The sequence below is a fragment of the Numenius arquata genome, chromosome 7 (assembly GCF_964106895.1).
Source record: "Numenius arquata chromosome 7, bNumArq3.hap1.1, whole genome shotgun sequence".
Classification (NCBI taxonomy): domain Eukaryota; kingdom Metazoa; phylum Chordata; class Aves; order Charadriiformes; family Scolopacidae; genus Numenius; species Numenius arquata.
This window is the reverse complement of record NC_133582.1, coordinates 42,072,130-42,098,724: the sequence shown is the minus strand read 5'-3', so window position 1 is coordinate 42,098,724 and position 26,595 is coordinate 42,072,130. Positions and strand designations below refer to the sequence as shown.

At 42.9% G+C, this 26,595-nt stretch overlaps 1 protein-coding gene across 1 annotated transcript; it reads left to right on the top strand.

Moving 5' to 3' along the window:
- Positions 1–3,032: 3,032 nt before the first annotated feature.
- BFSP2 (beaded filament structural protein 2) lies at positions 3,033–23,089 on the top strand. Its single transcript, XM_074150873.1, has 7 exons — positions 3,033–3,488; positions 11,973–12,055; positions 13,950–14,106; positions 16,369–16,530; positions 21,323–21,454; positions 21,928–22,144; positions 23,004–23,089. Exons 1-7 carry the CDS (start codon positions 3,033–3,035, stop codon positions 23,087–23,089), a joined length of 1,293 nt encoding a protein of 430 aa, XP_074006974.1.
- The last annotated feature ends 3,506 nt before the right edge of the window (positions 23,090–26,595 follow it).

Here is a 26,595-nt window from a genome sequence, read left to right as displayed (position 1 = left end):
GACTTCAACAGGAGAGCCAAGCTCCAGTTTGAGCTTCAAAACTGTTTTACAGGAGCAAGGACCAAAATGACCATTTTTCCTGTGTAAATGTCCTAACCACATTACATGTTGGACTCACAGCTGCTCTACTCCGGCCCAATGAGTCCTGAATTATTTCCTGCAGAGCAAACAGTCTCAAAGGAAGGCCTGTGGAGCGTGCCCTTCAAACGAACAGAAATCTCCTCCGAATTTATCAGAAATCTTGCAATCTGGTGACTAGGGACTCTAACCAATTGAGTGCTGTGGCTTTGACCACATTTCCACTTCCCCACTCTTCTATTTGTCTTGTGTGCTGAGATTGCTAGTGGTATTGAATCAAGTTCCCTCATACCTGCCTCTACTCTCTGAGACTTTCCTTCTCCCCTTAGGAATGAAAACGCGGTGTTTCAGAGCAAAAAGAAATTTCAGTCCTACCCAGTTAAGTGCTAGATTGCAGGCTGTAAGAGTGTTAGGGGAATAGTAGGGGTGAACGAAGCTTAAATAATGGATTAAAAATAGGTTGTTAGAAGGAGAGGCTAACGTGGAACATGGAATGACTTTGCCTAAATCAATGCTGTCTCTTTGAGTAACCCAGAACTGTTGCCGTGGGACCAATTTTCATTTTTGCCTCTCAAATTGCCTTTTTTTGTATCATTCAGCAAGTGAAATGGCCTCTATCCTTTGAGGTCTCAGCTGTCCTCTCCCCACTTCTGGCCATCAGTCCTTGTAGATTATTTTCTACCTTCACTCCTCACTTCATCAGGAGCAGGCTGTGAGGCAGCAGGGAGTTTGCTCGCTGCTCCAGCTGGCTGCTCCATGCCACTGGCTGCTCAGGTTTATCGCTTGGTTGCGTAAAAGGGAAGCTCAGGCAGGACAGGGTTAGCGTAGCATCATTAACCATATGCCTTGTTCAAGGTGAGTCACGGCTGGTACCACAAAAGGGAATTACAGCAGCGGCACATCTGGTCCAGCTGTTCCCACCTGCCAGCAGTGTCCCAGTGGCTGCGGTTAGTCAGAACAACCTGACAGCTTTACTAAATGATAGCTGGAATCAGACAAAGACGTGGGTCCCCCTGGGACCGGGGGACCGCAGAGGCATTGTCATCCCTCCTTTCTCCCTGTCCAACACGTGCACTAGTACTGTGCTGAGACACAAATCTGAATGCAGGCTTCCTAAAATTAGAAAATTCTAATGTCATAGGGGCTCTCTTCAATATTTGATTTTCTGCTTAGAATCAGAGAATAATGCACTGCTTCCCTACGAGGTGACCGGGGCAGGCAGGAAGACATGGCTGTGTATGAACATGGACGGGAACTTTGGGAATGTATCTTTTCACTGTGGGATAAACACTACGCAATGTGATATCTGCAGTCCTCATGATCAAATACTACACAGCCTCCTGGAAATCACTGGTTGATTATAGAGTAAAAACTTCCTGAGGGTCTTACCAAGAAAGCAATCCCATGAGGACCTTCATCTTCTATTTCATCAGGGAGGTGGAAAGAGAGAACAAGGTTACGGAGAACTAAATTTAGTTCTTTGCAAAAAAAGTCCATATTTTTACATTTGTTTTCTGTATGCAGTATTGCTTTTGCAAGGCAGATTTTTTTTTTTTTTCATTTGACACAGAGCAAATACCCTGAAAATGTTGTGTAAGAAATACCAGAGGATTCCTCTCATTTAGCCAGCACAGTTTGCTTGGTAGTCTAAATGCAGAATGCCTAGAAACTGGACAAAAAATATTTGCAAAGCTGTGAGATGCTGCACTAGTCCCAGGCTTCACACAGCTGGGAAATGGTGACCTGACTGTAGGCAGTCTCGCACTTCTCAGACTTCAAAAACAACCGAAACAAACTCCAGCCGCAAACCCAGTGAGCCAGTATTAGGCACTCATGGAAGACATAGATTTCTGATTATATTCCATCTCGCCAAAGACTCACAAACCTATAGCGCATCAGGGCAATGCCCAACATCAGCACGTTACAGGCATGCCTACAAAGATGCGCAGATGGTAATCCTATATTGGGACAAATCTGGCATCCTGGTTGTGAAGCATCCTGTGTGTAGGTAAAAAAAGCTATACCTAACATTGCATGGTGAAAGATCCCACTGTACCATGCACACATCCTGCTTATGTATATATAAACTACCCACCAGATCACTAGTCAATAAAGAGGAGCGACACAAAAAGAAGAGCAGGGGCAAACTCCCCCACCCCCTGAAATAAGTCTCAGGGATTGTTTTCCCCTTTTCTTTAGGTTCACAGTTGCCTCACTTTGTCGCCACGTTATGCAGTCAAAGTGAAATGGGCCCTTGTTGAACAGACCAAGTGCAATTTGATGTTAAACTGAACAGGGGTAGACATGAGAGTGCTTGTCCCTACTTAAAAATCTGCTGGGTTTGGGGCAGCGTGCCTTGGTCGGGGGGTGCTGAAGCCAAAGCACAGAGGAGTCCAGAAGCTGAAGCAGGGCCAAGGGAGTATTCACAGCTCTGCGGCAGCGAAAGGCTGGTTTGGCTCAGCTATGGCCCTGCCGGCCCCTCAAATCTTTGAGTTTTGCTAACTTGAGGTAACATCTTGCTGCAGGAGACTCTGGAGCAAGCATGAGCATGAGCGGCCAATGCATTTGTAATATATGTCTAGATACCTGCAGGGATAAGGGTAGGAAACCATCTGGGTGTCAGTGTAGAAAACACCGCTGGTATTTTAACACGTACATTGTACTGAATCCCCATCCTGCTGTCCCTGTAAACACCATTGTGCTTTTCATCTGCCACATTTGCAGCAGCAGCAGCAGGGAGATTTCCCCTGAAATGGGATTGCTGACCCAGCGGCCGCCCGGACAATGTGACGCGCGCTCCCGGGCAGGACAAAGCCTCCCTTCCAGAAAGCCGTCGCACAAAGCCGAAACCCCCATGCGAGCCCCAACCTGCTGGGCTCGGCACATCCCTCCCGCCAGTGTGGGGCGAAGGTGGCTGGGCTGAGTGGTGGCGCTCGGTGGGCTGGAGAGGCAGCATGCCCTTGCCGAGGCGCCGGTCGTCCTTCTTGGGGCAGCAGCCCTCTTCCTCCACGGCCGAGAGCTCGGGGCCACCCGGCCGCCGGGTGAGCACCGGGGGTGGAGTGAGCCTGTCAAGACCCCCCGGTGTCTATGTGGGCACCGTCCCCACTGGTGGAGTGAGCAGCTTGGGCACCCGAGTGTCCCGCAGAGCCCTGGGCATCAGCAGCGTCTTCCTCCAGGGTCTGCGCAGCTCCGCTGCCACTGTGCCCTTGGCCCCAGGGTTGGAGAAGGGCAGGGCTCTTTCCTATGAGAGCCTGAATGGCTGCTTGGTGGAGTACATCGAGAAGGTGCGAGCTCTCGAGCAGGTCAACCAGGAGCTGGAGGAGCATATCAGAGTCTACCTGGACAAGAAAGCAGCCAGCGTGGGCAGCTGGGGAGCGCTGCGGGAGAACTGGGAGGCGATTTACCATCAGGTGAGCAGGAGCGCTGTTGGCAGCAGGGGGGACGGAGGGAGCTTCACGAGTCATTAGCAACCCTGAGCGGCAAGGGTTGATGCTGATGATGAATGCCGCCTGATTTCAAGGCGCAGTGCCCTAGACAGAGGGGTTTAAATCTATCTTCATGATAATTAGCATTATCATTTCACAGTGTGTTGTGGAAAATGCCAATTAAGCAGGAGAATTGCCTCAGGCATCCTGCGCATGGGGCCGATTGAAATGCACCCCAAGGCGCGATAGTCTGGGCTGATTAAAATGGGTGATTTTTTTTTTTAATTATTATTTTTTTTCTTAGCTGTGGTTATTACTCTGAGAATCAAAATTATTAAAAGAAAACTGCTAGGACTGAATTAGTTTATCCCTCAACATGATATCATTACAAGCACGTTGGGTTTTTTTTTTAATTAGCAATTCAGATTTTTACTTTATTCCCTCGTTTGCTTAATCACATTTTCAAAAGCTCTATTTATTTAAATAATAATTACATGGCTACAAATGAGTGACTCCTTCCCCTCTCTTTGTTGTTGTCCCGCCATCTCTTTTTCCCACCTTCTCCGTATGGCACAGGCTGTGGGTTCTCTGGGAAAGTGTTTACTGGAGGTGGGGGCTGTGTGAAATGGTGTTTGCATCGCCCTCGTGGACAAGAAATAGTTTCTTTTGCTGACCAGTAAGACTTTGCAGGGTGATGTTCTGCTTGCAGGGAGCATGGGGCTCTGTCCCCCGAGGTCTCGGTGCACCTTGCAAGTGCCAGCTCCTCAACTCCCAGCCAGCAGGAGTGGATGGGACCCCAAAGAGTTGGTGCCAGGCATCTTGCATGTCTCTTCCTGGCAGTCCTTGTGCAGGCGCAGAAAATTCCATCGGCAGGTCTTCAGAGAGCCTGAAAGCCAGCTTTAAGTTCCTTGAGACAATCCTGTGTTTTCCCTTGGGCTGGCCAGAGTTTTACCTCTGGCATAGGAAAGGGGGTGCATTTTTAGGGCAGGTCTTCACCCAGAACCCTACAAATGTGGTCGGAACCTTGAGTGCGGCAGCATAAATTCCTGTAGAAAGATCATGTCAGCAGAAACACCCAGTTAAACACCAACTTTTAAAGTTGTTACCTTTTTGTATTGGTAAATGACATTGCTGCCGCTAATCCTATAAAGTGTCCTGAAAAGACTGGCTGCTGAAGGCAATGGGTTCCGTGAATCTGGGGTGCCTACAAAAAGCACTACTCTTGAACGTTTTCATCTTGCTGAGGTAGATGGGGACTTTGATGTGAGATGGGGGGTTAATGATTTGCAGCTGCCATCCCATGTTTTCCAGACGAGTCTCCCATTTTGCACCTGTAGACCTCACCTATAAAACGTACTGGGGCTTATGGTTAAGACCAAAAAAGTAGGACCGTACGTACTTAGGAAGGACTGATTTTTCTTTATATGAAGCTCCAACATTGTAGTGCAGATGAACCTACTCATGTAATAATAATTTTTCATCCAAACTGCTTTCCTATTAAGCTTTCTTTACATTGTCATCCTGCCATCTTGCCTCTACCTCCCTTTCTTATGAGTAAATAAGAGTAGCTCATAATGAAATCTAGCTTGAATGTTGGGCTCGTTTTATAAAATCAGAAAAATAAAGCTATGCAGTAATAGCATTTGCATGTATGATAGAAAATAAGATAAAAAGATTAGCATCATCTGTATCTATTTAGCCATTAAACCACATTAAAGAGAACATCAAGTTTTCCAAATTACTTCAATTAAATCAATAAAAGAGGCATCACTTAGTGGATTTTGACTTTCTGAGCTGTTATGTACGATTCTGACTAATAAGTTTCTTTGATTTTTTTTATATTCAGCATCTAACCAAAAATGAAAGTAAGACCTCATCCAGCCCAAACAGCAATTAACTCATTCATCCTGCAGCTAATTGGCAAAGGTATGCCAGCATCAACACGGAAACTGTCACATTTATTAAAACAACATCAAAATCAGTTGCCACAGAAACGGCTGCAATCACACAAAGTCTGTATCCTCCTGCCACAACACGTCCCAGTAGGAAAAGTAAAAGGTTCTTTGGGAGCGAAGTGTAACAGAAATGAGAGATACCTGGCAGATAGAGTTCTAGATGTAATTTTTGTAAATATATTTAGATTTTTCTGTAGATGTCCACATCTGCCTTAATGTGACATATCCTTTTTTCAGCCTCCTGCAAAATCTGAGGATTCATTTGATTCCCAGCCAGCCCCATGCTTTCGGCCAGGAGGGATGCTCAGCAGCCATAAACCCCTCAGTGCCATTCGCATGAAGCAGCTGCCAAAGTTTTGGGGCAGAAAGCCACTTGAGCCACCACCTGTTTTAACCTCAATGCCTATGATAGGAACAGATTTTGAACAAGAAGCAGCAAATAAAAATACACAACTGGGGGAGTGGGAGTGGGGAGGTCTCAACAGGAGCCCCTTCCTCTCGCCCTGCTAGTGAGAAGGCAAGGATACAGCCACATAGGACGCTCCTGGTCCCAAAATCAGAAATGTCACCCCATCTCTGCAGTAAGGTAGGAGAGACGCCAGCAGACTCGAGGTCCTGGTTCCCTCCCGCCCTTCCTGGGATGTGCTCCAGTATCCCAAATTTCAGGTAGTTGTCCTCCCAGCAATAAAAACTGGGTGCCAGCATTTCTCCCAAACACAGAGCTAGGGGGAAAAATGTGGCAACAAGTGACTCAGAGGATACAAGTGGAGGGTCCCTCAGGGGGAAAAAACACTCATGTTTCATTGCAATTGTCAGAGCTATTGCTGCTATACTGCAGCAGGGGATTACTAACAGGAGCTGAATGATGGGAAGCCACTATCCAGCTCACAGCATTAATTATCCGCCTGGGCAGCTGTTTTTTAGTAGAGCAGGTGGACACACACTAATTGGGACGGGCACAAAATGGGAGGATTTTTGCAGGAAAAGAGGGAAATGAGAAATCCTTGAGGAGAGGAATTCATGTGACAGAAATACAAATTCATCTCATTTTACCTGCGGCATACTTCTTTTCTCCAGGCTTCATCCCGGTCTTCTTGTGGAAAATTCTCTCTCTAATCAAATGTGTCTCTTCTGCAGAAGAGGAGGTTGTTTGCAATGGTAATTCCTTTCCAGAGAGCAGGGCGGCACCTGGGAAAAGCAGACACTTGAAATAATCTCAGCAAGTTTATGGAGAGAAGAGGGTAGCTCAGCCTCCGTGACCGTTCAATTACGGCTGAGTGGGAGACAGAGATTTATTTTGTCTATGAGATGGCCCATAGCGCAGTTCAGATCACAGGGGTAAACACAGAAGCAGAAGAAGGAATAAATGTCCTGGACCAATTTTATCCCTGCTGTGACTCCTGTGCATGGTTGGGAGCATTTGAGAGATCACCGGAGTTTTCTATAGAGATACTTTTATTTGCACCTGGCCTTACTGTCAGCGCTTACTCAGTGTTAATATTAAGCCTGGAGAATATACAGGACTGAAAGCCCCGGGAATCACCACATTTGGACTCGCGCTCGGTAATTTATTTGCTGTGGGGCCAGGAGAGCTGCTGAGTATTATGTGTAACACACTCTAACACAACACAGTGCATGATTAATGCCTGCAAACGGCCAAAATAGCATTCCGCTACTAATCTGAGGGCACAACAAGCTCCCAAAAACCGGGACAGAGCTTGGTCAACCACCATACAGAGGATGGCAAAAAATTTGTTTTAATTATGTCCTCTTAGCCACCTCCAACAGTGTAACCTTGGAGTACCTTCACATACAGCTGTGAGGTGGGTGAGTCAGTTTTCTCCTTGTGCTTAGGCAACATTACAGTTTTTACAGATCATTTCTTTAGAAGGTATCTCCTGCTTTGAAAACCAAGCATTCTTTGATGCAGTTCTGTTTACTTATAAAATATGTGACATATAAATTAAGTCATATTTTCTTGGATGCAGCAGGAATCAGCAAAGGACCCATCGATCTTCCCAGCCTCTCTCCAAGTATTACCATTCCCACAGTGATGCGCCAAATGCCACTGTTGCTGCCTTCATGTTTTCCCCCTTTAGGCTCTAAGAAGGGGTTCGACATGGAAAGCATGACTGAAAGCATTATGAGTTTACTGCTTGATGGCATCTGAGCAGCAGACGCTGAGTTACATGACATGTAACATAACATGAGACACATGCTTGTAGCCTGATTTAGCTGTGAATTAAAATGTGTTGGAGGCCACAGGCTGATTATCCATTTTTTCTTTCTGTGTGTGGAAGGAAAGGCTAGACCAGCGTCTTCTGATCTTTCTCCACAGAGGCATCATTTGCTTTAACTGAAGTGAACTTAAAAGCCAGATAATTTTCCATTACATGAATAATTAAACCATGAGATTCATTATCACAGGCCACACCTGAGGCCACAAATTTAGCAGCATTCAGAAAGGGATTAGGAATTCAAAAGAATAGCGAAACTACACAAATTTATCAATAAAGCACAGCGAAGAATTAGAAGGTACGGTAAATCTTGCAATTCCAAACTTGGTCAGATCTCTGTTAAAAGCCAAAAGTTGCCAGCCTCCAGGGATAAGTTCTCCCAGTAAATGTCTGTATCCCATCACACTTCATCAAGGCTGGAGTTTGCAAGCTCCCTTGAGGCAGCTGGTGTTCCTTGTTGCCAATAATAACCCAGTAAATGGCCCAGTATGCTGATGCATATTTTGATAAGATTTTTTTTGCTAAAAATTAAAATTGCATTTTCATGTCCATAAAATCACAGTGAAATCAAACAAAATTGTTGCTGCTTTCTAATTAAGATGTTTTATACCACAAATATTCAGTGTTAATTCAAGAGCTGAAAAAAAATCATGTTCCAAAGGTGTATGCGCATCACAGATGCAAGTGTTGAAAGACAATACGTGACTTAAAGGAGCTATTATTAGTAATAATATTTGCATTTTGATAACACCTCCTGTCTTGCACAGTGCCACAAGAGCACCAGTGAATTAAGCCTCCCAGAAGCCCTGCGAGGCAGGACAGCGTTGCCTTCTGCTTTACAAGCGGAGGAGGCAACGTCCAAGTGGTTGCAGCATTGTGAGCCCTCTCATTTCCAATGGACACAAAGAAGGGTGTTTCCTAAACTGCTGCATCATGTGCTTTAGTACGTGTGTCAGCAGAGTGGCTATGAATCCATCTCACTAATGCTGCAGGTTTGCATCCAGCTGTTGATTATCAGGAGAATTAAATCAAACAAAAGGGCCACTAGAGGGAAGTCTTACATCTCTTCTTCTCAAGCCTAGAACAGGCCTTTCTCAACTCATGCAAATCAGGGAGAATTTTTCAGGAAATCTGCTTTCTACATAGAAACTACCATGTAATTATTCATCCTTCAGGTTCGCTGTCAGATTTAAAGCATTCACAGCTCATCTCCAGGAGGGCTGAAAGGCTAATGCCTGCTGCTCCCACTACAGTGCTCATCCCTGCAGCCTTCCAAACATTAGACTTTTTAATACCATTTTTTGTTAACGTGGCACAGTTCAGGTTTGTGTGTAGTTTTGGAAAGCCCTGCACTTTCTCACTGAACATTTGGCATTAGCTGATGGTCTATGAAGAAGAGAGTTGGATATTAACCCACTCCTCAGGATTTTGATACCAGGGCTCTGGTAGAGACATCCTCTTATGGTGCAGGTAAGAGGTCACCTCAAATGCTTCAATAAAGCCACAAGATTACTATTGAAAAGCACTTCTAAAAACTAGTTTTCCTCTGCAGAGAAGCAGAAATCCAAACAACAGAAAATCACCAGCTACTTCCTGCTTCTACTTTTGATGCAGCACAAAACCCATTTTACACAAAATTCAGCCTCTAAAGTTAGCCATTAACATAACTCTGAGTGGCACTGTACAGCTCACAGGATTTAGTATTACTTTTGCTCATGTGATGTTCCCAATTCCCTCAAAGACATTCATTTTCATCAGACTTTAGGTCAGATATTGAAACTGCAGAGGCTCACTGCCAGAGGCAAACGGGCTTGTTTTGACAGGGCAGGGCAACTCATGGGGCAGCGTTTCTGCACCCTGATTGAGCCTAGGAAAAAAATAAAAGCTTCCCTGACAATCCATACATTTATGAGTTGGCAGGAAGACAAAATAATTTATGTAGGAAAAAAGAAAAGAGAAAAAAAAGAAAAAAACCCAACCAAGAATTCAGAGCTGGGATCAAAGAACTGCCTCTACCTCCATGTTGCTGCCGTGTAAAAACCACTTGTCTTTTCTCCATCTTTCAGGAGAAACACAGGTCTCCTGGTGCAAGGGGACCTGAGGACAGCAGAGCAGCACAGACCCAAAATCCCAACTCTGCCCAGCCACTGTGAAATGCCCCCAAAAGGGATGAACTAGGGGCTGCGGGGTTAGGCCAGTGCTGGTAAAGCGGGGTTCCAAAAAACAAAGAGAAGGAAAAAGGATAAAGCGGGGTTCCAAAAAACAAAGAGAAGGAAAAAGGGGGTTGAACGATGAAGATGAGCCAGTTCTGTGTGCAAAAGAGAACATAAAGGTCTTCTGTACTTCTGTGCTGCATGGCGGGGCTGTCTGGTGTGCTGTCAGATACCATCTCTTTGCCCACCTCTGTGGCTTTCAAAACATTTCTGACTCCTGTTCATTCACTGCTCTCTCTAATTCTCTCATGCCTAAACTGGGGCTTTTTTGCCAGTGGCAGCATTCACAGGACGTCTCTCCTCTGTCTGAATGCCATTTGCATGAAACGTGTCGGAACTGTGTGTCCCTGAGATGGGCTACCCCTCTATCATATAGGTTGGAACTGGCCAAGAAATCCCACAGTTATTAAAGAAAAATTGGCCGCCCACGCAATGGCATAAGCTCTGTTTCCTTTGGAAGCCAAGCTGAGCTGGAGCTGGCAGGAACGGAGCTCTGGCCTCACGCTTCCAGCCACAGCCACCTTCCCCTTTTGTTCTTAACAGCAGGAGGGAAGTAAGCAAACTTTTTAACTCTCTTTTTTAACTCTTGTGCCTTCTCTGACTTAAAAGATGTAGAGCGCTTTTAATTTCATGATCCATTATGGACTCTCAATGTGAGGAATCGGTTATTCCTCCAGATCTCTCCTTATCAGATGCCTTCACATACTTCAGATTTGTTTGTCCAAGCATTTGGAAGACAATAAGCAGGAAGCCAGTTGTCGTGAGGGTGAATGTTAATTATGAGGGTGAATGTTAATTACCATGTAGAACTGCTTCAGCCTTGCATCTCCACCTCCACTCTGTCACCAAGCAGCAGGCTAAAGGGCAGGTAGGACCATACTAAGGCAATGATCCCACTTGCAGTACTTGAGATAACTTGTCTGGACACAGCCTTTATGTCTCCACATTGCATGGCCTCTTGCACCTCGGGGAAGTGGAATGCTTCGGGGGATTTGCAATCTCATTTAGTTGCAGACTTAATTATCTAAAGAAAGATTTCTGCTTCAAGAGCTATTCTGGCCTGCTTAAAAAGCTGCTCTTATTCATGTGGTGGTTGAGTTTCAACTGCAACTCTCCAAGGGTATCTCCTGAAATAGACCAAAGAGATGTTCAGTTTAGCTCCTCCAGAGCAATGGCATGGACCATGTGATGGCTGGAGCCCCCAGCTATTTAGTTGCAGAGCTGATCACTCGAAGCCTGGTACCAATTTCAGCATGTCTTTGGTCACCTCCATATCTCAGTGCTCATGTGACTCCTGGGCAGGCAGTGGTCTTTTTTATCTTTTGTCATTTTATATCACCTTCTCGAATCACAACAGGCTGCTGTGTCACAACCCTTTCAGGTTTGCTTACCCCTCAAGTGCCTGCTGGGTGTTAAAGATACACCCCAGAGGCATAACAATGATACCACAGTCTTGTTTGCACAATCTTTCCAAAGCATTGCACATTCAGTGTAATAATCTTTGAAGACTGCCTGCTTCTCAGGCCTCCTATCTATTTCAAGAGCTTACAGGATCCCATCAGAGAAGAAAAACGATGCTCTGGGAGCTGAGGACAGCTCGCAGGGGGCACGAGCAACAACTATTCCTTGGCTCACTGAAGAGGATGATCCTGAAGAGGACTGCTGATACGGGAAGTAGAATAGGAACTGCATTAAGTGCTACTTAAACTAGATCTGGAAAACTTAAACTTAAAACTCTATGTAGAAAATATAGGTGGGACTTAAATGATGGAAGTACCTTGTACACAGGAATGAATTTTGTCCCTTGCGTCCAGCTGACAAACATGTTTCCACAAGAAGATGAATGCTTAGGAGCAATGAACGGTTTGATGACAAATTACCACCTATTTGCAAAGAATTTTTGGATTTTTATGTACAAAATGTCAATAAATTATCTGGAATTAGTGACTTGAACAGCCCTAGGCTAAAGGATTATTTTCAGAATCAAAGCTATACATCTGCTTAAGACACATGTACAGTGCATGTAGCTAATGTGCTGAAGCTTGACTCTGTTGTCTCTTCTAGGTGGGCGAAGCAGTCCTTGAAAATGCTCGTCTTATGCTACACACCGAGAACATTCAAGCCTGTGCTGAAGATTTTAAAGACAGGTAGTCTTGTGGTGGCACCTAGCTGGCCACTTTCTTTTAAACTCTGCCTTGACAAATGCTTACTCTATAGGGGAGTGATGCTTAGTGAGTAGAATGGGCTCGTTCCTTTAAGTTCAATATTCAACCACCTGACTTGGGCAAAATAATTATGATGCTAACATTATTGTGGAAGATTTGGAAGATTTATAGTAACAAAAATGTGCACTAGAAAATTACTTAAGCTATTCTTTGATATACAGACATTGATCTCTTACTGAGAGGTCAGTATTCATTCAAATTTGGGTTGACATTTTATAAAGGCAAACGTTTATGTGATTATTAATTTTAATTTGCAGTGCCACACAAGTGGTTTTGGAAGTAAAAATCATTCTACTGCAGCAGCTGAAAAGCAAAAACTGTACCACTACAAATGTCAGTGTGGAAACATCAGATAAGAAAACAGAAGTGGGCTACACTGATTTTCTCTGTCTTTATTGAGAGAAATTAATAGTAAAAGGAGATTTTAAATACTGACAAACTACTTTTTTAACATTTTTCCACATGCAAAGCCTAATACTCTTGTACATGAGCGCATGAAGCTCTTTAAATTTTACTCAGAAGGCCTGATGATCCTTCTAGCCTTTATTGGTACTGGACTTGTTCATTTACAAATAGCTTTTTGCAAGATCTGACACACTAACTTCATTTCAAACTAACTGATTTTTATTTCCTATGATTTTTATCATCCCTTAAACTTCTGTCTCTCCATGGTGTTATTTTATTTAATCATATGAAACCATGTGTTAATCATGTTCTTAGGTTTGCCTTTTATTTCAGAAAGGTACAACTCTGTGCTATTCATTTTGTGGCTTTAAATCCAGCAAGCTACACTCATACTTTAAGTAATTTAAAAAATATGGTTTAAAAATGTCAGCTGAATTGGACAAGCAGTCTACATAACAAAAAAAATGTCAAATCAATCCACTGCATAGCAAAAGCTCTGGGATCAGTTGCCTCTTTCCCAGGCTGTTGAACTCCCAGCAGCAAAGGTGGCTCTCAAGGGGTAGAGTGCAGGACTCGGTTATGAAATTGGCTCACATCTAACCTGCCATCCCCCCTGTCTAACGTCCCTGGCCACCAGGTTCCCTGGCTGGCTGGGTTTGACACAAAAGACTCCCAGCCAAGGAGATTCGTCATGCAACCAGCCACATTTTCAATGGGAAGTCTAAAATGAAAAGGTACAAACGAGAGCAACGCAGCAAGCAGTGCTGCAGACTAGCAACTGCCTGCCACAATTTTCCCTACCACTGCAGCCATGGTCTAGAAACAAGATGTTTCCTTTAACAGCAATCCTAGTTGACAAACCAATTGCTCAAGTTTCCTATTTATTTTGATGCTGCTAGGATTTGGTCTTCAGGATGGGCTGGGACCCTGGAACATAGACCAGACCTCCATCAGCACGTTCATTAGTAAAAGTAATGCTTTATATGCACTGTTTTCTTTAACCATAGCTCTGAATAGTTCTTATGTAGACAAATGAGCAGTTAGTCTCATTTTACAGCCAAGCAAACGGAGAAAAAGCCACCCATAGTCACACTGTATATAAATACCAGGTCTAACAAGAGACCACATGCCTCTCCGTGTTTATTCAGGAATCCTATCAGGCTGATAACCACCATAGCACAGAATGCTAACTTGGCCTGTTTTATTACACTCTCAGTTAATGACAGCGTACTTCAGGCAGTTAAATTGAAGTATAGCAAGACAAGGTGAGAGCAAAGTATATTTTCCATGTTTCTGTGCCTCTGACTGGGACACATGAGCTAATTAGCACAATGGTGCCATTTAAAAAAATGCAGGTGTTTCTTGCTGAGCTGTGCTGTATTAAGTTTTGGGTGGTTTTTTTTCTCTGCAGGTATGAAAATGAGCAGCCATTCAGAAAGGCAGTGGAAGATGAAATTAATTCCCTATATAAAGTGATTGATGATGCTAATTTAACTAAAATGGATCTGGAGAGTCAGATAGAGAGCATGAAGGAAGAACTAGCTTTGCTGTCAAAGAATCACGAAGAAGTAAGTCCAGACTTGGGACACTGCAAAGCCAATGTGTACCTGTTTCATCGGGTTGGTATCATATATCTAGCACAACACAAGCACTAAAAAGCTCCACCTGCCATGTCTGGGTGGGGGAATTGTCCTGAAAACTACTCCTGTTTCTCTCTTCTGTGTTAACTTAAAGCACTAACCTCTGAGGCATAATCAAATTAATTACATTTAAGTTTTAAATCTTTCTTGTCTGATAAATATGACGTCATCAGTTCATTTTCTTGCTAGACACCACATGATGGTCACAGGTCACATATGTGGACATCTCAACAGTGAAGTCTGATTCTCAGCCAGAGATGTAAAGAGAAAATGTCTGCGCATGGAACAAGCTCTGGTCCTGCTGCACTAATACCGAGCATTAACCGGGCTCTTCTGAAAAACTCCTGCTTGGCTTAGCAAGCTGCTCAGTTCCCCAAACCGAGTCTCTCCTGAGCAACACAACACTGAAGCAAGTCACAGGGACAGGCAGCTGGAAGGGAAGCCCATTATTACCCAATTTTGTGATACCTTCCCACTTACTCATTACATTCACCAGCACTATTTGCATGAACTCCTTCAGCAGGGGTTTCAGGATCTGACCCAAATCAGCATCTTTACTGATGGCGGCTCGAATATGGAGCTACTACTAATCCCACATAAGGGACAGCAAGCAATTGTGCTGATGCCTCAAAAATAAAAGAGAGCTTGAGTTGAGATGGCTCGTGAAAGCAAGGCACTATTCTATCTTATATTTCTTATGGTTTATTTCTCCAACCATAAGATTTCTGCAACACTGGCAGGCATATGGAGGCTTGAGTTGCCAAGATGAGGTTGCTTCATTCCCTCCCTACTTTCATGAGTCTAATCCCAAGGCTGGCATTTTACGGAAAATAATCAGTGGCTTCAGCACCACCGCATGGCATGAGAAAGATGGAAGCTGTTTTAGATAAACACAAAATTGATAGAAATACACAAGATCCCCTTTAAACCTCCGTGTATTGCAATGATTGCTGTGAGACCAGAAAAGTTGGCACTGATGCTGTTCTCTACCCATATGTATATGGCACAATGAGAATAACAGCTTTCAATAGCTCCTATCACTCTGCATTTAGCCAGCAGAGAGCCCTTGCAGCGTGGAAGGATGTTCCTTTCTTTACCTGCTGGGAGTATCTGAGTATTCGCAGAACCACCCCAGCACAGACCTGGTTTTCCAATGGCAGTGGCACCGGGGGAAGCTGCTCAAGAGAAGTCACAGAATAACGGCTGGGAGCAATTATTGCAATTACTCCAGCTGAGCTCTGGCACACTAAAGTCCCAAAGGCTTTCCTCATATAATTCAAACCTTTCTTTCCTCCAGTGCCCCCACTAGGAAATCCATGACAAGACTTTTTGAAGCTTTTGTGCACTTGAAGTAGGCACATTTTGAGTTTTTCATTCTTGCAGTTTCATAATTCACATATACTTGCCCATCCTTTTTTTCCAGTACTGTCACTGTCAGGGACCACTGCCTACAAATACAATTCCCAGATGCTTTTACACCACCTTTTTTTTTTTTTTTGGCTTAGCACGTACAAACAGATTGATGTAAAAGGATTGTGGTGCCAGACAGTTCAGATACATGGGCAAATCTCATTTATTCTTGTGTTCCTGAACACAGTGTACAACTGATGTTCTACCGTCAAACATGCAATTCTAGACACACTATTTCTCTCCTGCTTACGTGTTTTTGGAGCACTTATATGGAAAGAAAGAACAGAATGCTGTCACAAAAAAGGAGAGTGCTCTTCATCTAACATGCACATGATAAAAGCACACAACTCACACAAGCTGCAAGGCCTTAGAGGTCCTGCTGTTTTGCACAACTTGTATCTCCCAGTAGATACATATCGATGTTATCACGTAGTGCAATATAGTTGTGGTCCTGAGTGTGCAGTGTGTGTGTATGTCAAGCCCTAACTGCTGGAGAAACTTGCCACTGCGAGCGGGCTGCTCCGGGCAGTGCCCTGGGGCAGGGTCTCAATCTACTTCCACCAAGGGGAACTCCAGCAAGACTCCCCGTGCAGAAGCAAGCCAAATCCAGCTCTGAAAAAGAAGCCCTCCAGTGCACTAAATGATTCATGCAGAAACACCTTTTGGGACCACATTTAATGATTCTCTCTGCTTGTATAAGCAACAGGGCTCTTCCTCAAGCCCCTCCGGAGCTACCATTCAATTGTCCAGTTCACCTTCTGTCTGTTGGTTTTGTTCAAGGATGTGAAGGTGTTATACAAGCAGCTTGCTGGGTCTCAGCTGGAAGAACTTGATGTTCCCCTGGGAAGTGGCCTGGACGACATACTGGAAAAAATCAGAATCCACTGGGAGAGAGACATTGAAAAGAATCGTGCTGAGACAGGTACCCTGCTCCGTACGAAGGTAAGCGCTCTGTAACCCACTCCGACATTAAGGAATTCGAAGCAAACACAAAATCTGTCTAATACCCTGCAGTACCTTTGAGGGCTGAGTGTCTGGGGTTTGTTCTTGAAACAAAAAAGATGGTAAAAATCTAAAGGATTTTGATCCAAGTACACTGGAAAACACATTCATAAATATCAGTGACTTTCTTGGCCTGCACAGAGTCAAGTAGTGGTGGAAGTGACACTGCTGATATCACAGGTATCTGTGGGAGACTTCTAAGGGCTCTGAAATGCTGGTTGAGAAAAACAAACTTAATCAGTTGATACTTCTGTGTCAGATAAGCCACACTTGTTACCCTTCTTACTGGGGCCATTCCTCCACTAAACAATTTACAGGGGTCTATAAATCAAAAGAGCAAAACACATTGCTCTACACTAATTATACAGCTACAGACTCCTTGTGGATTTCTCCTTGAAATTGTTTCCTTTGGCAGTGGTGGGAAAATTGGATATTAATTTAGAAATGAAAAATGTTTATAATAGCCATTCCCTTTAAAACTTCTCTCCTCTCCTGATGCTGAGAGGAACAGTCTTTTCATGCATCTTTTTCTGTGTCATGAAGGATCACTCATTTTCCAAAGTGGCTGGCTGAAATAAGTATTTTTGCAGAGTTGAAGCATAAGTTCAGTGCACGATCCCATATTTTACAAGCTGTCTCATTCTGAGTTGGCTATTATAGCAGATCATGGCACACCAAATCAGAACTACAGCTTTGCTACAGAAATATTTAGCAAAACCATAGCCCCTCCCCGTTCCAGGGTAGAGAGCTGCTATGAGAGGAGTAGAGGGTAGAAGCCAAACTGTAAGAAGAAAAGCAAGAAATACGCCTGCAAAGGTATATGGAGGCTCTGAGCAGGTGTTAATTTTTAAAATATAGAAGAAAAAATCCTGTGACAACAGTGATACCAAAGGTGCTAGGGAGCATACAAGAAGCCAGCCAGAAGAGTTTATCCCAGAGATCCCATCAAGTCTGTGAGCAGGCCAGACTGTTACTCGTAAGTTTTCGTAAGTTTAGTGTGCAGGGGCCTGATTTTCAGCTTGTACAGCCCTAAGGAGGTGAGTGACACAGTAAAAAACTACATGATCCCAGAGAATGCCTCTATACAAAGCATATGCAGCCCTGAAAAGCCAGAGCATCCTCAGTAGCCTCCTAAGCTTTTCCCAGAAAATCTGTTCCTTTCCCACTGCCAGGTTTCAGCAAAATGAGCATTACTCTGACAGCACCAAATTCTTCAGTGTCCCCACTTTCCTGTCCTGCTTGTTCTGCCTCCTCCTCCTGTGCAAACACCCCCTCAGAGCTTCTTTCTTCACGGTTCTTTTATACCTTCAGTAGCTGGTCTTTCAGCTGCAGAGAGACATCATTTGGGGAGAAAACTGCCAGCTCATACTAGACTGATCATTGGAGCCCACTATTGTGTCTTTGATAGTGTCCAGATGCTGCAGAGAAACACCAAAAAGTGAACATAACCTAACCCATCCCTACTTACCCATCTTAGTCTAAGCTTGTACTAGTTTAAGTTGTTCCTGTTTTGGTTTGATTTTTTAATGGGAGGAAGAATCAGAATATCACAGATTTCTGGAAAGATTACCTTCAGTTCAGAGCAGGTTCTGGTGTGAAATTCTAGGGTTTTGGGTCCCCAAATATAACTCTAAGTAAACCCAGATGATGCAGTTTTCTATCTTACATGGTTTTGTTTCTCATACAGATCTATTCAGATTAATACTATTTATACAGATAACAAGAGTTCTGCTAATTATGTCCAGCCCTTTTTCCAACTAAGCTTGTGTACTTATGTCATCTTATGTGGCTAAGTTGCACCATTTGGTTATCCACAGTGTGAAAAATTTGTCCTCACTCTTTTGCAACATCAGAGAAGAGAGAGGAGTTCCCTCCTTTCCTTTGCTCTTCATTACTGTTTTCTTAAATCTCTCTTTGAGTTTTCCTTGGTCCCTAATGCCTTAATTTCCTTTCTCTGCACCCACTCTTTGGCATAGCTGTGACCACTTGAGACCAAGGTATTTCAAATGGTGTCCTAGCACTGACTTAGATGGCAGGGCAGTACTTTTGTTATTTTCTGACCAATTCTTCTGCCAATTGCTTTGTCTTCTGACTAGACTTTCATGGGTATTCCCATGAAAACATACCAATTCATATTCATACCTAACAGGGTTTCACATGGGACTTTTTTAGATGAGTAAATTACCTCAAAACTCCAGTCCATCAGTTTGAGCTCTGCACTTTTATGTCCATAATGCTCAAAACCTTTCCCTGAATTGACACAAGGAATTTAAACTCTTGTAAGGCATGCAAGCTGCTTAATACTTTCCCCAAAAAATGCTTTACTTAATGATGTGGCAGTGTTCATTCACGTAATTTGATTCCACACATCTACCTCTACTCATTGCTAATCTGTATTGTTTTCTGCCATCCATAAATCCTTCTCGTTCATGATTCACCTCCAAGGCAGTAAACCTTGAGGCATCAAGGTATTAAACTTCTGTCATAATGGAACTAAACCTTAGTCCTCCTCTTCATGTCCTACCTCTTGACCAGCTGGTGATCAATGGCAACACTCTGCCCTGAGCACACAAATACACAGCTTCCTCTGTCATCCCCTACACTAGATCTTGTAAAAGGTTTTGAAAAATCTTGTGAATTATGCCAATCGTTTCTCCTCTCTTTGCTACTTTGCTAACACATTCCCAGAACTCTTAAGAGCTTATCAAAGTCACTTTCCTTCTGCAGATATCATGTTGCTCAGACCCTGGATGTTGGTGTTCTATCCCTAATCATCCTTTAATTATCCTGATTCCATGAAAAACAGACTAATGAGAGATTCTGCACTCTTGCACAATGCCTGGCTCAGAACTGTACAGATGTGCTTGAAATACACACATTCCTAGGAAACTCAGGCACCAAAACGATAAAGATTTATGAGGATGGTTTCATCCTCTCCCTCCATTAATCCAGTTGTTTGTGGGCACCACAATTCGGTATAGCCTTTCCCTTGTGGAGCCTCTCAGAAATAGGAAGAGCAGAGCCCCCAGAAAACACAAACTGCCTAGTGAAGAGGGCACAAAGACTATGTCTGCACTTCTCTACAGAAGGAACCCCAAAGCTGAAGCCAAGCGTCATGCCCAGCAGCACCCTCCACATGGACTCTTGCGGCAACTCAGCTGGTAACCCTGTAAGGAGGATGGGGAAATCTTGTGTGTACCAAAAGCTTTAGAGCTCATTCAGTGTGTGCTCCTCAGTATTTAGGGCCTGATGTGGCCGCCTCCATCTACTTTATCTGCCTGTTCTATCATTCAGATCACTAATGTCAGGTAGCCCTGACAGCTTAAGGTAACTCCTGGAGGAGTTTCAACATCACCTGTGGTGAGGGCAAGTTGGATCTATAGGTAGCATTTGGGCCACCAGCACGGTAACTGTGGATGAGAGATGCCAGGTTTCAGGTAATGGGTGTAGGCTATAGATATAGATTCAAAGGCACCCTCCCTGCCCAATATAACTCTTTAAAAAGAGGCATTTATAGTCCTTGTACCATAATAATATGCAGACTACACTCTCGACGCAACGTGGGAGACACAAATTACTCCAGAGTGGCATGTCCATGATGACTAGGCTGAGTTCACCAGGACTAGTGAGGAGTGGTTATGTCTCTCTGAAGCGTAAGTCTCTAGAAAGTATTTCTGAAAAATAAAGATTCTGTGCAATTTGCTGGAAAGGACAGTTTTGGTGTTTGGATTGAAATTCAGCCCTCTGCATCACAGATTCATAAATCCTAAATTCTGTTTGAGACTTAACTGGTACTTAAATGACCCATTTGTTTCTGCTGACCTTTTGCACCTGAGATTATTTCATTCACAATGAGCAACATGTGGGGTTCACATGATGGTACCAAAAAATTGTAAAAATTATTTCTGGTGCATGGTCTCAACTTTTTAAAAAATTTGATCATACTTTTAAAATAAAAGAATCCATAATCAGAAAAGCATGAATTTTCAGTGTCAAGATGAATTTTCAGAGTGGAAGTATTTTGCATAGTCTAACTTTAGTGTCGACCAGAAGAAAGGTAGGTTTTGACTGAGAAATTGTATTTGCTAGAGAGCCCAGAGCTCTGGATTGAAAACCTTGATTTCAGTCCTCATTAAAAAGTATAGAAATTTTATTTTTACTATAGTACCTTGTCCTTCACCTATTTTCAAGGAGCCTGAACTAAACACATAAAAAATCCCACAAGCAACAAGAGCATGAAATTGCATAAGAATATCTTAATTCAATAAACAGAAGTTATTTTCCTGACCTCTGTGATATGACTTGCTCTCTGACTCATAGAATCCTATGTGAAAAATCAAGGTATGAATACTTCTGAAATCCAATAGACTAAATGAAAACACTTAACTTTTAAAAAATACTGTAGTATAGCTACAAAAAGAATTACAGCAACATTTTCTTTTCATAGGTCATTTTAAACTTACTTGTATGAATGCTGAACAGCTTTTGTTGACATAGATAAAATATATACGCTTATACGTATAAGCCATTTTGCAGTAAATGCATAGAAAATATGATCATTTTGACACTAAGAAGTATCCAGAATTGTTCAACTGAGGGATTTAATACACAAGATTCAAAGTTAAAGTCAGAAGTGCCACAAACTGTGAAAATACTAACTGTCAGCTTGATATGTAAGGAAACTAAAACATAATTTGAGTAGGCTGGGATGACAGTCGCAATCTTTTACTAGCAACAGGCTGAAACGATTGCTGCCGTGCGAACCCAGGAGGAAGAGCTAGTAGAATGCCTCAGAACCGAGTTCCATGAAACTGCCTGCAAAATACAGAGCTTGCAAGCAGAAACCGAATCCTTGAGAACCTTGGTAAGTCATGCTGGGTTTTCAATGGGTATATTCTGTGCGAATTCAACTTGCCTTCCGAGGAAAACATTCCCACCTTGGGATGCAGACTTAAGAATAAATCTCTTTTTCCAGTGGATACTGTTTCCAGAGATGCCAGACATTTCTAGGCTCTTCTTGATTGATGTGGTGCACTAAGCATACCACATTTGACAACTGGGACCCAAATTTCAATATTCATTGTCTTCATACTCAATAATAATTTCACTGTGATTGTCGGGTACTCGACGTGAAGAATATCTGTGCCTTGTAACCGAAGTAGTTCAACCTTTGTAATGATAATACACATTTTTCAAAGTATCTAAAGAAAGGAATTCTCAAAATAGTATATCTCCACTTAAGCATATTCAATAGAGACATCGGCCAAACCTGAATAAAAATCACTATAAAGCACATGAAAACTGACTGTTTTAATGTCTGCTGTGCTGCCCTTACAGAAGAGAGGTCTAGAGAACTCTTTATATGATGCCAAGCACTGGCATGACATCGAACTGCAGAACCTAGGCTCTGTCATTTCCAAGCTGGAGGCAGAAATGGGAGAAATCAAGGTAGAGACCGAGCAGCAGCAGCGGGATCGTGAAAATCTGCTGACCAGCAAACAACAGTTGGAGAAAGACATTGCTGCGTATCACTGCCTTCTGGATGGAGAACAAAGCAGGTACTCATCATTAAAAGCAAGTGTGCCACAGGGATGGAGAACACACACTCCCCGGGAAAAGGTTGTGAGGTTGCTGGAAGCAGGAGGGTAGTTCTCATGTTTCATAAGGCTGGGTGGTAGATGGTGAGGTTTGAAGAGCTGCCAAAGGGGAAGATCACCCCAAATCCAGCCGTGCAGAGATTCCTGATGTTTTGGAGATGGGTGGTTTCCAGCACTGCCGTGGAAGGACAGAGTTTAGGAATACACCAGTAGGTCTGTCAGCCTCACTTCCCTGAAGAGTTGGCATGTGACATTAAAAAGGTATTACTACAGCATCTGGGGGCTACATCAACAGCTGCAAAGCAGCTGTGCTATTGGTTGTTGGGTACATAATGCCATCCCTCCTCCTCCCACTGTACAGTCCAAATATTAAAGCTGTGATCCTGGGGAAGGTCCCTTCCTAAGCACACAAGTTGCTCTGAAGTCCAAGGACAGAATATGGCTCACTGACTGTGCCTTTTGTGAAGAAACGTAATTCAGACTCTTAACATCTGTCCTCTGGGAATAACCTGTAAACTCCTTTACAGTGGTTGGCCTTTTCAAGATCCTTAATCACCACTAGTCATGTGACCTCTGAGAATCTGAACCACAGATTTTGACTTGCTCTTCTGCTCGGGTCAGGGTGATATTTTTTTACTAATTTTCAAATTAGAAAAAGACATGGTATATCAAATTTGTTTCCTGCTGCACAACCAGATCCTGCTGAAGCTGATGACAGATCACCAGCTGAACTGAAGATAGTACTTCATTCAGGATTTTTCCTATTTGTAGTAGTGACCAATTTTATTTAATTTTTATTTTTTTTTTTACTTTCAGCTGATTATGAAATTCCCAGCCCACAGAAGACCACTGCCATTAAAGCAAATGAAGTTGTCACTGCCAATTATGTTCGTGGAAGCTAAAAACCCATCAAAGCAGCCTGCTTTATTCAGTTTGATTCAACAATCGAAGTAGGTTGTAGCTTGAACAACTTTATTAGACCCTCCTCATGTAATTGCTTTGCTTACAGATTTCAATTTACTCATGTTGTTAAAATTATAATAAAGAATATCAGGTTTTTCGTTTGACTTTTTTTTCCTTTCAGTATTTTTCATGATAGCTGAAGGGGTTTGGACTAAGAACACAGGCCCTCCACTTTCCAGCAAGTAAACTCTTCCTTTTTACAGTACAAATACACCACGACTGAACTTAACCCTTCACTGTGCACATAGCATTCACATGGAAAGTGCTATTAACAAAATGCAATTAATTTTGCAATATGTAAGCCAGCATAAGCACTAATGCGAGCATCCCAGCAGTACTTAATCTCTGGGATGTACTTGCTTAATCTCTAGACTAAACTTCTGGAAAAGTTGAAGGTGCAGGAGAGCAACAGCAGTTCTGTCTGCAGTGCAGGTCACATCCTTTTACTGTATACTAAGAGTCCTAGCCAGGGTGCCAGTTTGTGCAAATGGGATACTCTTTGATATAACGATAGATTTTGGTATTTGTTTTTTATATGCTTGGCTCTTTCTTGATATCAACATCCCTTAAGGCAGGTTGTCCAAACTTCTTTTGAACAGGCACCCACATAGCTTCAACATGGGGGTGACCGTAGATAGTTTCTCTTATTTTGATAGTATGCTGAAGAAAAAGATTTGCCATCTTTCACCTCTGACTTTCTTTTGTACTTTATATATTGATATACTCTGTGTATTGCATTTGCAGTATCATCATATGAAGTGGCACAATGGATCCCCTATTGTCAGAGAAACATAATGAACCTTGGCTCCTATCACACAAAATCTTAGGTAGGTGGCTGGCTTTCCTTCACAAGCCCCCGCAGAGGAATGAAGCTAACCGTACATGTGTTCACTGGATCAGGACTTTACACAGGGTGACAACATAGTTCATTAAGTGGGCTCAAGGACTACTGAGAAATGGCATATATTGGAGAAAATAGCAGCATCTAGCATATATGAGATGCATTGTGAAGATACTTTGACCTTTAACTGAAACATTAGCTAACAAAGCTACTTAGTTTTTAATAACTTATAAAATCAAATACACTCCAAATCCACTATACTTGATCCACCAGTGAATAACAGGAATCAGCACACACATGTTGTCATGCCTTTCCTTGCATATTCCCACACACATGGAAAATCCTTCCCAATACAGTTACTTGACAAACAATTCCACATTTAATCTCTGCAAAAAGGCCATTTGTCATGTACCACCTGCAGGATTTTGATCTAAAAATTACTAGATTAAGAATAACAACCCAAACAACCAAAAAAGAAAGATAGATGATGCCATACTCCCTTTTTTCCTTACAGAATGCAGGCTTTTCAGCAGTCATAATACCTTCTTACATATCAGTGCAGAACTTAACAAGCCGAGACTCCATCAAGAATAGCAATGATGAGAGAAAACATACACAAATGATGGTACAAGAGATTCCACGGCACAGACCCTTGGGTTGTTGTTAACTGGATGCTGTATAGGAAGGGTTACTTCTTGACATTAGTGAAAAATAACCTCCCCCTCCCCCTTGACACATAAGAGAGAGCTGTTTCTCTATGATTTGAGAAAGAAGAGGGAATTTACAAATTATTCCTTCATAGCAGGTCCCTAATAGGTTTTCTTTCTGTCTGATGTGTAATTATAGACAGGAGCTTCTATAAATCATCAAGTGAATCCTATAGCATAAAAATATACAGTCCGGCATCAGATCTCTGCTATTTTCTAGCGATGCTTCAGGTTTGAAAAGACATTGCTTGCTATCCCACTGTGAAACTGTTCTTTATAAATGTCACTGACAGAGATAACCCTGGTGAAATTACGAGTCTACAATCATACTGTGATGAGACAGGATGGATTTTTTTTAAGTTTCTTATCTGCCATTCCAAGTTCTTGTTCCAACAAAACTTGGATCGTAGGTTCAAATAATCCAGCGTATTTAATAAATATATAATTAGATTCTTACTGAGATGTTTATGCATTGGAATGGAAATAGATTCTTGCAAAATCATCCAGGTATTTCAGTATGGGGAAGTGGCTGGAAAAGGAGGAAGCATCTAAGCATAAATAATGAATTTCCAGCAGCTTTTCGCTCTATCCCTAGCAAAGACCAAAATCCATTGAAAAGATTATTTTTGTGAATAGTTCATCAGAAGTCAAACGTAGCATATCTGGCCCTTCTAAAACAAAGTGCTTTCCTACTAAGTGCTAATGGTCATGTGAAGAAATCTCTCTCTACTCTTACACAGATTGTTGCTAGCTACTGAGCTAGCTACTCAGCCCCTCCAGCACGCCTTGCCAGCCTGAATGCTATCTAAGCATTAACAGTCTCCACCATGTGAGATGGAAATTGAGAACATGAGAGACTAAAGGTTTTCACAACTATTTGTCAGCACTAAGTTCATAAACTGATTTATCTTTATCCTCTAGTCGAGCAGTTGCTATATTAAATACACACGAATGTGTTTCCAACTGGTTTTCATAAGAAAACCAAAACCAGAAAACAGATTTTATTATCTCCTACTGCAGTGTCTATCACACCTATATTCCCTTGCAGGGGTTTGTGGCATTTGCTGTTATGAAGAGTCAGGATGCAGTCAGAGGGTACAGATAATAGAACCTAACAGCCAGCTGCTGCATAAAAGGACATTTCTACTCCCCCTCACTTGCTATGCATTCCCATCACCCTGTCTTATGTTAGCACCAACACCTGTCTGATGTCTCAGGAGACAAGTTCAGGAAGCAAAATTAGCAGAAAATTAGCTCTGCAAAACACAGGGAAACTTTCCTGCCACTCAGCTCCCTGAATCAGGCCACTGCAGCGTCAGATGTCCCAGCAGCAGCACAGGGATGGGAGGCGGAGGGAGACTATTCAGGACTGTAAACCATGGCCAACCCCCCTGGCGATAGCTAGTCACCAGGTCGGATTAGCTGTACTGTCAAACCATATGCGTACTTTAACCTCCTCCTCCTCCTCTGCAGGCACAGCTTCTCCTGTGCCACAGCTTGAACACATGCTGCTGCATCCTCAGGGGAGGCAGAGGGTGCCAGCCCTATGCTAGCCCATGCTTCATTTCAGATTTCACACAGAGTAGCAGCATACCACACCACCTAGGAACTGGTACTCTTGCCTATAATCTACTGTTTACATTTTAGCATAAGCATTACTATACTGATTCTATGGTTAAAAGATTATTTTTAAGGTGACTTCAAGCTAGCATTGCATAAAATTCAATACTTCCACAAATACTGTGCACTGCTGCCACCACTGCCTGCTTTCAGATGGCAATTACAGGTGGAGAACTGGGCATGATAACACTTCTCCCTTACGGCTGTAGAGATCTGAAATTATAGCAAACTCTTAGCACCCCAAAGCTGATACGAAGGTTAAGCTCCTAAAGAGGAC